The sequence below is a fragment of the Folsomia candida genome, unplaced genomic scaffold, assembly GCF_002217175.1.
Source record: "Folsomia candida strain VU population unplaced genomic scaffold, ASM221717v1 Fcan01_Sc015, whole genome shotgun sequence".
Lineage (NCBI taxonomy): Eukaryota > Metazoa > Arthropoda > Collembola > Entomobryomorpha > Isotomidae > Folsomia > Folsomia candida.
Window position 1 is genome coordinate 3,721,048 of NW_019091207.1, and position 14,217 is coordinate 3,735,264.

Sequence of the window (14,217 nt, forward strand, 5' to 3'; positions counted from 1 at the left end):
ATTTCGAATGGTTCATTTAATGATTGGTTAAGAAAGGTGTTTTTTTTATTCAATTTGAACTTGGAGAGATATCTTATAAAAATTGATGTTTTATTGATTGCACGTGGCTCTTAATTTCATCTTGCTTTGACTACACAATCCAGGCCGAAACTTTTGTCTAGTCGAAAATTGATGAATTAGCATACTGGTGATTATTTGTTATATCAAATGAGACGTTTTAGTTCTTTACTATATCTATCAATACAGATGTACATAAACAAACAGATTTATTCACACATTTCACATATATTATTATATAAAAAAATTATGCCGAATTTATCACCCAATATGTCGTAAATTATTATCAATTTCGACCCCATTACACCATACATACATACATATACATATACCTGTCAAATGAGAAAAAAAACTTCAATAATCTTTACGTAGTTACACATCATATCGCATAACTTAATATTAAGGACATATAAATTTATAATTGTGTTTAATTGAACCTCTGTAAAATTAAGTAGATCTACATTTGTTACTTATCAGCGATATCATTTATTTATGATAATTGTAACCTATAGTCTTGCTTACCAGGTAATCTGTCTCCTAATGGTATAAAAAATCGTGTATTCCTGTACCTTAAATGACAATGTAAATGCAAATAAACTTAAATTTATTTCAGGACAATAATTATGTGGCATTAGATAAATAAATACTTGAACACGTGCTTCAGGATTTTTCATACTACTCAATTCAAAAGAAATTATGACGGAATCAGTGAGCTAGAATTTGGTGACCTAAGACATCGCCTTAAGTAGTTTGCGCTAATTAATAAATGAATGAGTATTGGCGAAATTTGTTACTACACCCTAAATAATTTGGAGACGAATCGTCACCCGCGGAGGTACGATAGTGCTCCATGTTCTGGTAACGATTTAGGAAACGTTTTGTAACCGGTGGGAAATAAGTAAAAAAAATCGTATATCCACCCCATGTGACGTTGTTACTTAAAAACATCACAGAATTATACTGGAAAATCATTGAACTTGTTTATCCGAATATAGGATTGTTTTACATGAAAGTATTGAATTTTTTAATTAACGACGACAAATGTGTTTCGTTCAGTGGGAAATAAGTTAAAAACTTAACAAAACATCTGCGCAATCTTTACCAGAAAATAGAGCGCCATAGTACCTCCACGGGTGACGATTTGTCTCCAAATTATTTAGAGTGTACTTATTACTGCAACGTTTACTCACTTGTAGAATTGAGTATGAAGGCTGAAGAATTCTTAATTGTTTTAACGAACAAGAGACTAACAATAGAATAAACTTTCTCTTCAGCTAAATGATTATTTTCACCTTTCTTTCCTTAAGGTGAGATTGCACCCGGGTTTTGAGTTTAAATTTAATAAATGGAGACATATATTCAAGTATATATTCAGACGTATGTATAAATTCAATTTAAATATGTGTTTCAAGTCTCACTTCTTTGTAGTCAAATAACGCTTTTGAAACATGGTCATTTCCGTCTTTTATAAATGAAAATCTTACATCAAAAATCGATAATTTTAAAGTTATCAGGTTGAAAACTTAACTTGTTTTTGCTCCATGTAAAAATATTTAATTTGAATTTATTATTCTTTACCCGTTTCACTTCTATTTTATCCTGATTTTCAAAATCGCCAATTGAATAGACAGGAGAAAGTTGGCACAAAATTCAAATTAGAAACCTGCCCCCCCCCCCTTGGAACCTTAATTTCGTGCCTGTTCCCTCGTAATGGTCACGGTGATGGCCCAACTAGTCGCATAAGCCCGACCCGCTTCCTGCTTCAAATTGTATGCCAAACTGTCCAGCGGCATGGACAGGTAACTGTCCAAGTTCCGAATCTCCTCCCAAGTTTGACGTGTCGTGTGTACAACTGAACCAGAGTAGATTCCATCCTAAATACATACGAATGAAGGGAGAAAAAGTCATTTTGAAAACAATAGGGGATCTCAAATTCATAAAAAATCGCTTTTTTTATTTTAAATTTTTCCGCTATTTTACCATTCGAAAAAAAACGTTTTGAAATGTTTTTTCTTAATTGTGACGATTTCGAGCTGTTTTCACTTTTTGGGCGCAATTTTTTTTGCGAAAAGTTGAAAAATTTGAAATCGCATGTCGTCGTACTAATTCATGAAAGACCTAAGTGCAGTCGATGCTTAATTCAAAAACGACCTAAGTATATAGAACAAAGTAAAAAAGACATATCTGCAAGCATGTATTTACTTATGGCTATATGTTGCCATAACGATGCTTCATACATCGCGCGATGTAGCCATAAGTAGACACATGTGTAGATCTTTTTTTACTTTTACATCGACTTCACTTAATTGAGAAAAAATAATTTTGAGAAGAGAACTAAGTAAGAAACGTTTTTTTTGCAAAATTGCGAGTTCCAAATAGCAAAGACGGACTCTCGAAATACCTATGCAAGTGAATTCCATCACATTTTTTAAATTGAAAATGAATGGCGGGAATAGCTTGGAAATGCTGAAAAAAAATCGGAATTTTTTTTTTCGAATTGCCCCACCCCCTCGCCCTCAGAGGTAATTTTGCTGGGTATAACTTTTTCCCGGCCCCCAAAGTCGATAAATTCACCAAACATGGCATGGAGACCTCATTTGGGGTCGTTCATCGTGTGAGAAAAAATGAAGTCCCCAGGTCAAAGGCTGTAATGCCCTTGACCTGAAAATTTCGATCTTTTTTTTGGTTTCTTGAAATATTTTCCATGTTTATGAAATGTTAACTTCCCCACTTCAAAACCGTACAGAAACCATATATTCTGCGTCTAATGCCGGTAGTTTGGACATCCTAGGTCAAAAACAAAGGGTACTTTGTACTATTTTATCTACTTTGGGGGCCGAGAAAAAGTTATACCCAGCAAAATTACCTTTGGAGACGAGGGGGTGGGACAATTCGAAAAATAAATATTTTTCCGATTTTTTTCAGCATTTCCAAGCTATTCCCGCCATTCATTTTCAATTTAAAAAATGTGATGGAATTCACTTGTATAGGTATATCGAGAGTCCGTCCAAAGTATTTCATAAATTACATACGTCGTCGTCCTCCTCCTGTCTGGACGATCCGGCTTGATCCCGATAGTTCAGATTCATCCGGCGCGGAACAAAGCGTCCCTCACCATCGAAAATGTCTTCGTATTGAGGATTATACTGAATTTCGACGCGAAAGCCGCGTCCCTGGTCGGGATGGCCGTGAAACGCGACCCAAACACTGACCAAGTCTCCCTCCTCCTTAGCGCGGCATAGAAAGATCTGATTGCTCACCTCCAAAATGAATAAGCTTGTGGACCCTTCTGCTCATTTAAAAATAGAGGAGAAGGATTAGGGGACAAGAATTAAGTTTTATTAGTAATAATTATTATTTATTATTAAATTACGTAGGTAGGGCTGCAAGAGGACGGGGAGAGGCTTGATACAAGCGTTATATAACTTTTTTTTTTGAAAACCAAATTTTCACAAATTTCGAGGCTTATACGATATATTTGTGATAAATATTGATTTTTGCGGGTTTTAATTATAATTTGCCAACGCGTTTAATTACAAAATTTGTACACACACTTAAATTAAAAATTTTTGATTTTTTTTAGTTTTTTTTTGAAAGTTTAAATTTACGTTGCATTAATACGAAGATGAATGAGGGTGCTACTGCTACTGCTAACTAGCGTCATAACAGAGGGGACTTAGACTTCAAAAAATTGCGTTTTACCTTTACGTAATTTCAGAACGTCTCATTACGTAAAAATTAATTATTTTGAACAATTTTGCCCCCTCGTCGATTGGATTCACTTACCCCTCACGAATTTCTTCCGTTGTTCCCTTTCCACTCCTTTGACCAGATATTTATTAAGGTGGTGCGAACCCTGGAGATATTTCACGCCGTGGAGTCTAGTGAGATGCGGGATGTAGTCAAAGAACGGTATTTGTGCGTGATTACATCCATCCGTAGCCAGACAGCAGGTCAGGGGTCTAAATAAATAAGGGAAAGAAAATCGAGAAATTAGAGTTCTATGATTTCAGCATTTTCTTAAAATTTTCTTAAAATTTCAGCATTAAATTTCTTAAATTTCAGCATTATAAGAAAGATGCGTAAATCCGTCTGGGTCATGTTAGCTTAGCATGACAAGGATAAGGACGACGTGGATGGGTCAGTGGGGACCGAACCAGGGGGACATTGTCCCCCTAGAAATCCAGCAAAATTGTATCTTGCCCATGTTAATTCTCCTTCTATCTTGCAATGCTAATGTCCCCTTAACTTCCGCCACTGGTCTAAGATTTTGCGGTTGCTCACCTAAAATAGCAATTCTGCTCGTGATGACGGATGGCTGTTGGGGCCAAAATTATCGTGTCACATCCATCCTTCAGGTATCGACATGAAATAGTTTCGTCCCTATTGTTGGCGTTGGGTGTACGGATTTGGGTTTGACGCGAATTGGAGGGTACGATTGGCGAAGGATTTAAGGGTATTGATGGCGCCGACACTGATGGCGTCAAGATCGACGGCGTAGATCGTTGTTGTTCTTGTCTTTCCCTTTCCTGTTTCACCATTTCTTCCGCCAATCTATTTCGCGAGGACCCGGCCGAAAATTTGATTCGACAAGTGGGACATTTCCCCTGTAGGCTTTGCAAGCTGTGGGAGGAGCAAATATTGTGCCCATTTTTACACTGGGTTACCTGCCCGGATAAAAGATCTTGGCAAACGACGCATTGCAAAAATCTGGCAGAAGCAGAACCAAGGTCAACAGGTGGGCTGGACATGGCCAATTGGGGAGTCGATTCTGTTAACAAAAAATAGGTTGGAGTGTATGTAGGAAAGCGGAGATGCGATTTTGTTTTCATAATTTTGAATTGAGTTTTTTTTTACAATCTACACATCATGATCGGTGCAAATTTACAAAAATTTGTTGGCCAATGAAAAAAAAATTGTGGGATTCGTGGGTTCCCTTTCCTCAGTACCGTACCAACCGTGGTATATCGTGGTACCAAATACCAGGCCCGGGGCCCGTAGGGGCCCGGGCCGGGTCCCTTGCTGTACACTAGATAAAATGAACTTTTTATGTCGACGATTTTATGAATAATTTATTTAAATTTAATTTTCAGGTAATTTATTTTAAACACAAAGTTTAAATTTTGGCCAAAACAGGTTTCACAGTTGATTATTTTGATTGCTTTCTGAGTAGTTTTGTATGAGTTTGATTAACTAAATATTGTGTGAAGTTATTCTTAGCTTCGACAATTTTCATTTTATTAAATTCTAAATAATTGCATATTTTTAATCTGTATTTGTAGCCGACCACAGCAATTTAACAATGCATGTTAAATAATTTAGTTATGCAAAGGAATCTAAAGTACTGTCCCACCAAGATTATGCGAAAACAAGTCGCATTCGACAGATAATTTCGTGAAATCAACACATGTAATTGAACACTTGGTTCTAATTACATTAAGCGAAATACGCAACTAGGGAACGGAAACGGTGCATTTTTGCAACGGGCCAAGAGGTCAGCAGTATTAGCTCATATCCTAGTATAACTAGGATAGAATGCCACGATAATATCGTGGCATTCTACAAATATGTGTATATTTGGAGCATTCTTTTTCCAAGATTTGTGTGCTACATTTGACTAACTTTGATTTAATTTCTTCAAAGCTTAAAACAATTTAGCAAAACAACCTTCACATTTTGCAAATTTTTGAAATTATGCAATTGCTTTATGTTAATTCAAATAATAAAATTTAACTATTTTTTTCAAATATGTATTTTCATTTTCTGTTTAAAATTTTGTAATTGTCTATCTACGTGATTTTTTGAACTTACTGAAGTTTTGTGAAATCCTGAAAGTTTTCGAAATAATGATTTTGTAAATATTATAAAACATTTTGCAATTGTGAAAATTATTTCATATTTTAAACAAAATTTAAAAGATTACAAATCACGAAATGTATATTTGTTGGATACAACTATAGGTAATCTTGAGGTGGAGAATAGAATTTTGCTCCTACGCTGTGAATTACTCAGTTTTTGCACACAATTGCAATGTAAAAATCTCCATGGAGTGGAAAATTTCTCCATCTGTTATCTCTAAGCACAATGAAAGAGGCCAAAGTTTGTGTTTCTCCGTCCCGAAGAGATTTTTACTGTGCAATAATTGCGGAATAATTCGCTTGAATCTAATGTTTCTACACACTAAAAACTAAATCCTTCAGATAAACCAAAAAACAGCTTGAGCCAAAGCAAAAAGTGCCCTTCACCTCGATAACCAAATTTATACATATTTAACAGGTAAAACTATATATTGCTTTATATCATTAAATAAAAAAGATGTACGGTACAAAGGTTGATAATAGGCGATAGAATTAATATCAATTATTTCTACATTATCTGTAATCTCTATTTCAAAACTACATTTTCCAGCATCATAATTACCATTTACTACGCTTGCAACTAAATTACACTGATCATTTTCCAAAATATTTTGTTGGATTTCACCAAATACAGGACAGATTGAACAATATTTAATTAAAACTAAAACCTCCTGTTCCAAGGTCTCAGTAAATAAACTATCAATAAAACTGTAAAATAAAACTGTAAATAAATTATTCCACCTTTTGTAACTCTATCTGCTAGCAAAATGACCAGAATTTCTTGTAATAAAATATACAAGTTCCAAGGGTCATCATTTTCTGGCACCGTATCCCCTATAAGAAGTCCCAGAAATAAAGTTAAACAAAGATTTTGAGAAGAATTCTGACCAATTTTGTTGTCATATTTCAGATGAGAATAACTTTCCAATCTATAATTAAATGAATCTAGGGTAAAATACTTTTTTGAAATGCATCTATTTAGGAAGTGTACCATAAAATCAGCCACCACCCCTTCCAATAAATCGTGCATTATGTCAAATACAAAGTTACTTGTAACATGACGATATGGCAATTCGTTAAAAACAGAGCTAAAATTTATCTGTTTTTGACAAATCAGAAATTAAAATATCTCCATTATAATTCGTAATGTTTCTAATTTTACTTTCATCCTGGAAAAAGGATGTTTGACACAAATTTCTGTGGATTTTGCAATATCTGCAAGGAAAATTAGCTGTGAAACCTTCAGCAAAACCAAGTAACCCATCGAGCCCTAAATTGTCCCCACAAATTTGTGCAAAGCATACTTTAATATTGATTATTTGATTGCGAATCGAAAAATCAATTCCGTCACGCCATAATATTTCAAGTTCATCGACAATTACTTTTGAAATTGTATTTGCGCCCGAACTTTTAAAATCTTCAGTTTTTAGACATGCTAATAATATTATCTGTACTGCTATGAGTGTGGCGTGGACTATCGAGAATCGAAAAATAAAAATTAGAAAGTTTATGCTTTCCTGCTTTTGACCCAAGCGGATTTGCCACTTCAGCCTCGTCATGGTATAAGTTTATAAAATCGTGTTTTTAGGAAATGTAACCGATTTTGAGTGTTCACCCTCCCTAAAACAGGAGAAGTATTCAGAATTGTAAAAACTTGTCTGATCTAATGTTGAATAAAATCCTGATTTATGAAGCAATTGTCTAATTGAATCTGCAATTGGGACGTATTGCATCGAAATTGAACGGTATATTTACTTAGTACCTGAATTGCCTTGTGCGAAACTAATATCTGAATCTAAAACAATTTTCTTCGCTGGGATCATAAAGTTGTTTTCCTGCATAAATTTATCCAATTTGTATTTTGACTCAAACGGTTTAAAAGCAGTAATAAGATTTGAAAATTGTTCAAAGATACCTGAAATTTTGTCATTTTCAGGCTTATTTGTTTTTACAATGTCTTGAGCAAATTGCTACTCAATAATAATAACTTGTTCGCAAACCTTTTTATATTATTGAATATATGATCACATGTACTCATCGGTACTTTGCCTGACTTTAGAATACTTGTTAAAATTTGAGATAAAATAATCTTTAAATCCTTCATATCGTTTGTATTTTTACTCTTCGAGCCTTCATTTAAACTCGGAATTTCAGTGGTTGATACTTGGTCAAGTTCACCTACCTGATCTAAATTAACAAAGCTATATTTTTTTAATAAATTAGGATGAAATTTAAAAATATTTTTCATGTGTCTCAAATAGCTCTTTCTACCAAGTTGGCTATCACAGTGTAAGCATTTATAAATATTATTTCCTGCTAGTCTATGAATTTCTTCTAAATGATCTAACAGTTTTTGAAAACTAGCAAAACCCAGTCGATACTTGAAACACGGAAATGCCTTTCCACTTTTTAAAAAGGTATATTCGTGAAATTAAATGGAATTTTCGAAATTGCATTTTCGTGGCTCCAAATCTTACTAGGGATAATTTCGAGGTGACAGTCGGGTCCGGGGTACTCACTATCTTTTTTAGGGTTATGTTTTTTAGAATCTACTAGCACGCCAGATAGAGGTTCCATTCATATTTCCGTGTAAAACTCATATTTGGCGCCGTAGCGTGGGGCCATACTTATGTAATAATCCGGATTTTCGACCAATCTCAAACCCTCATAACTTTTGCAGTTTCCGTAGGATTTTCAAAATTTTACGCTTAATATGAGCACAAAAAGTTGAAATTTAAAAAAAAAAATGAAAAACAGAAACTTTTTTATTTTTGAGTTAGTTATACGATTTTTCGACGAACCCCCCATGGTTAAGATAATTCTGAAATTTTGCAAAAATTTGAAAATTTTAGTTTCTTGAAAAACGTCATAGAAATCGAAAGTTGAACCCGATGATTTTGGTCAAATATTTTGAAAATCCGGCCAGGGTTTCAAAAGTAATGACGTTTTTTAAATTAGAAACATTCAAATCTTGCGAATGTAGCGCTACGCTACGGCGCCAAATATGAGTTTTACACGGAAATAAGAATGGATCCATCACCTGGGGTCCTAGTAGATTCTAAAAAACATAGTGTGTATCCTGGACTGGCCTGGACATGACTATCACTTCGAAAGTATCCCTAGTTAGTCTTATAATTATTTGAAATTCAAAAGCTGACAACCGACAAATAAATTCTACAAAATTTTGACGGAAACCATGTGAGTAAATATGTAAGCCACAACACTGAATACAGAGTTATACGAAACTTACTTATAATTAACTTTTCTATTTCAATTCTGTAAATAAAAAAAAATATTTGTATGAAAAGTGCGATATGAATATGCATGAACTTTTCATTAACCCCTTGGTATTGTATAGCCAAAATGCATTAAATAATATCGAATATTTTGAACTTATGAAAGGGCCCGGTGCCCAAAAATATACCAGGCCCGGTAATTTAACGGTACGGCTCTGCCTTTCCTACTGTGTACTGCAAACTTTCTTTAATAATGACTTTAATTAATGCTCACTTTAAGCAATAATAATTACTATCCGACACGAGTTTATTTGATTTTGAAATAAATAATGAAATAAAAAATGCAGGTCAGTATTTTTGCATAAATATTACCTACTACATACTATTTTCGTAAATAGTACGGTTTTTACATATCTACAATTACCGGAATATACTTCAACAATCTTGTGATAATTACAGGTATTGTAATAATTAAGTATGCATTAATTACCTTCAGTTTCGCTTTGGGGGATAAACAGTAGAATTGAATGTTAAATTTTGTATTAAATGTGTCCCAGCCAGATAATGATGAAGAGAGGAACGTGGTATAGCAACTGACGTTAAAGACAGCCGGGCATGAATATATGTACTTACTTACATATGTATTTACTTATATGTAAGCCTTATTCTTAACTCTATGTATGTAAGTGTATTCAATCTCTGTATCAGAGTTGAGTCAGATCCATGTTGTCGCCCCCGCCGCCTACCGCCTACCCATAGGTAGCCCCTACCGCCTACTTTTCATCGCCTACTTTTAGGCATCCCCCAGCGCCTACTTTTCATCGCCTACCCATAGGCACCCCCCACCGCCTATTTTTCACCGCCTACCAAAAAATTTCAAAATGCCCCAAAAATCTCAAATTTCCCAAAAATCTCAAATTTACCCAAATTTTCAAAAATCTCAAATTTCCCCAAATCTCAAATTCCCCCAAATTTTCAAAAATCTAATTCCCAAAAAATCTCAAATTTCCCCCAAATCTCAAATTTCCCAAATTTTCAAAAATCTCAAATTTTCCCAAATTTTCAGAAATCTCAAATTCCCCCAAATTTCAAGTTCCCCCAAATTTTCAAATTTGGCAAAAATCTCTAAAATTTCTCGAATTGTTTATTGCATCCTTATTGTCATTGCTACAAGTAGAACAAATCAAACTAGTAGGCAAGTAATTGCCAGCAGGGTTGTTAAAGATACAGTAATTTGATAAGGGATTGCGCGACGTGGGTGATTTTTTAAAAATAATTACAAAATTAAGTTTTGAAAAAAAAATAATCACTAGGCTAAATCACTAAGCAAAGTTGAGGGATAAAGATCAGTTAAAATATGCCATCAAATAAAATTTTGCATGAAAACCTGAAACTCAATTTCATCTTCACTTTCTGCCCTAATCCTAATTTTTGATTGGTCATAATTTTTGATTGTCGTGGTGATATTTTTGATTAGCCAATCAAAAATTCGGATTAACAACCAATCAGGAGCTGGTCCGGGCTTTTTCAAAATTTAAAAAATCACAAAAAGTACTCACGTCGCGCAACCCCTTATCAAATTACTGTCTCTTTAACAACCCTGATTTTAAAGTAGTAATTTTGTATTTTAAAAGTATTATTGACTTCCGAACGACTATAGAAACATTAGAAATGTGGGAGTTCCACTGACGTGTCGTAATAGTCATCTCTGGAGTAACCCTTAAGTGCTGCAAATTTGATAAATATCGGTTAGAAATAAAGCACTAATTTAAATAATATTTGTGAGATAGTTTACCAGGGCGGGAAGTAGAGGACTGTGGAGGTAGTGGGGTTGTCGATGTCAAAGACGCCAAAGTTTCTGCATAACAGTGAAGTACATGTGCATGAACATTATTGCATCGTTTGAGAATTTACAATTCTGCAACCTGATATAATAGTTGAACATAATGCTCTAATTTGATCTGAATCACAATGACCTGTTTCAAAGTGAAATTAATTAGCAAATAGCATTATAAAATTTTGAAATATTCAGTACCTGGTAGTCCTGGTTCCCCTTTCTCGCCACGAATACCAAGATCTCCCTTATTTCCCTTCTCTCCAACAATGGAAGCACCAGGCTTACCTTTCTGACCTACGATATGTTGGAATTCAAGAGAGTTAAAAACGGGAATAAAATTAGGACCGTATGGCATTAGATTACTACACACTTTTCTCCTTGGGATGAGCGTCACCTTTCTGGCCCTTCAGTCCTTTCAGGCCTTCTGGTCCTATCTTCCCTGTTGGTCCAGTGAATCCCTGGCAAAGTGGAGGTGTATTAACCGAATTGTGGGAAAAACTGCAGCAAGACATATTTGTTCTCCCTTGATCCCTAAATCACCTTTATCCCCTTTTATTGGAGAAAGGAGATGCATGGAACCTGAGCAACACCTAGAGGGTTCATGGGCTCCAGGTGGGCCAACAGGACCTGCGTATCCATCCCTCCCGGGTCTGCCGTCTCTACCTTCAATCCCACGAGGTCCACTTAAACCAGGAAGTCCGGGTTCCCCCTTTTGGCATGAACAGGTAGTTGGATCACTTGCTTGGCGATCAGAGAGTACTTTCTCCCCAGGTGCTCCTGGAGGTCCTATATTATTTCACACACATTGTCGCAAAGGTCAACTATAGATTCGATGACTGGAAATTACTGACTGGGTAATCCTTCTACACCTGTATCAGTAAGATTCGATACAGGTGGTGAAAGTTCAACTAATTGCTTCTGTAAGCAATCAATCCTGTTTTCATAATTTTTGCACTGATTTAGCAATATCTGTACATGAGAAACGACCTGCTTCCCCATGAAATCCGTTAAGACACCCCCAGCCTTTTTTAGTGCACTTGGGCTCTCCAACGTGTTGTCCGACTCATCCCTAAATCGAAATCTCCGTCATTCATTGCTATTTCCTTATATTTAGGTATTTGTTTAATGCAACTTGCCATCCTTTCCACTTTGTTTCTAATAAGATCTTTCCTTTTTTGTCCAGGCGGATGTCAACAATTTGTTCAACTTCAAATTCGTTGTCGTTGAGAACTACATAATTATTTTAAATGAATTGACTAGATTATGATTTATGAATACATGACTTTGCATGATTTAATGCAATGAAATTTTGTATGATTTATGTGGTTTGAGACGGGAGCCCAATAGGGAAATTTGAACTGGGCTCCAGTCAGTCTCGAGATAATTGAGTTTTGTTCACATTTTATCTCTCTCTCATTTGTATTTTTTTTACCTTTTTTGACCTTTCCTCTCCTCCTCTTTTAATTAAATAAACTTCAAGGTGTTCTCCTTTCATTGGTCAAGAGGAGGAGAGGAGGATGTTCCTTTTGCTAAGTTGGCGTTCTTTTTTGTGTGATATTCTCTGGAACAATTGTGAAAATTTTAGTGTCTCTCCCACCTTTCGAATAACAACACGTATTTTTTCCCCTCGTCTCTTAACACTCTAAAAAGTTTGTAAGTAATTGGCAATTTGTGATTAATAAACTACACTACCACCAAGTAACCATACGTGACCCCTCCGCCACGTTATTTACGCCAAAAAACAGTCACATTTACGCCACCAGCGAGTTGCATATTAGTCACACACAAATACACATACAGTCCTCGTCGCCAAATAACTACATTCGTCTATCGTCGTTCTGGGTAAGAAATTACGATTGAGTTTATTAATAAACCGTTACATCGCATGCAACCAAGGGGTGAAAGAAGTGTGTTAACATCTGACGTGTTTTCGACGTTGGTGTCTCAGATGTGTCAAATTTAACAGTTGATGACCCTTTTATGACCTCTGAGGTCAAAATAAACGTCAACCGTGAAATCAGCGTAAAATTTCCTATTAAATTGACATACATAGGCGCAGCCACGGGGTGCGCAGGGTGGGCACTTAATGCAAATGCCCACCCTCAAAAATGCTCTATGACCTTCAGATGACCTCGGAGGTCAAAATGGAGGTCACCATTGAATTCGACGTTGAAAAATAGTTAAAAATGACATGTCACATGCTATGATCCAAGCCTGATCTTGGGTAACTTTTACACTGAAAATTTAACTGGTTCAAATCTGACTTTGCGCTTCACATGTAAAAAAGTTAAATTTTTAATAACTGCAGGGTTTCATAGTACGCACATATTTGACATGTTTGAAGTACGTTTACATGGGAAATGTATGCAACTGATCCAGTTAAATTAATATACTAGCAAATTTTTGCTGATTTTACGCTTTTAAATATTTATTTAAACAATATGCGTACGTAGGTACTTATGCACGCATTTTGCAATGTTGTGTGCATGTGTTTACATACAGCGAATGCATATGTACATACGTTCGTATATAAGCAAACCGGTTAAAACATGGGTTGGTTTTGTTGGAACTTGTTTATTTGTTTAGCGGCCCGACTTTCACTTGGATACTGTGCACACAAAATGTCATCAACATTAACCAGTGATAAGCAAGATACAAGAATTTAATACATGAAGATACGAAAATGAAGGGCAATACTTTCAAAATGAGTCATTCAATGAATTTCATTGAATACTTTACGCACGGTCCCGTGGGTACATCTATCTACATACATTTGTACACGGGGCTACTTGGTGTTTTTGCACATTTTTGTTACATAATCAGAGGCTGGCCCAGTGTGACAGGTAAATGGGTATTTATAAATACTGTGAAAACTCTATTTTAACCATAAGAAGTTAAAAACTTCGTAAGTTAATTTGCTAAATGCTCAATTTGAGAGATATGCGACGCGAGTAAATACGCTCATTTTAAAATAAGTACATATTTAAACCATAAATACGTATTTGCGATGCTTGAAATTATTCATTTTTAATTGTTGTATTCAATAACTATAGTATGTACATATATACAGGGTGGTTCAAATGTCACGCTACAATGGAAAATTTTTCAATGGGAGAAACTAATAAATCTCCATTAATTATAAGATTTTGGATTCAGATTTTTATAATTATTATCAAAACTGATGGAACACTAGTGACGAAATTCTTAAAATGTTGAATTATAGAGACAA

The 14,217-nt window shown here is 35.1% G+C and overlaps 1 protein-coding gene across 1 annotated transcript; it reads right to left on the bottom strand.

The window, feature by feature from the left end:
• Positions 1–757: 757 nt before the first annotated feature.
• LOC118437727 lies at positions 758–9,733 on the bottom strand. Its single transcript, XM_035857044.1, has 5 exons — positions 9,642–9,733; positions 4,342–4,828; positions 3,844–4,019; positions 3,090–3,346; positions 758–1,931 (listed from the first exon to the last, which is right to left on the bottom strand). Exons 2-5 carry the CDS (start codon positions 4,806–4,808, stop codon positions 1,743–1,745), a joined length of 1,089 nt encoding a protein of 362 aa, XP_035712937.1. The 5' UTR covers positions 4,809–4,828; positions 9,642–9,733; the 3' UTR covers positions 758–1,742.
• Between the last annotated feature and the right edge of the window lie 4,484 nt (positions 9,734–14,217).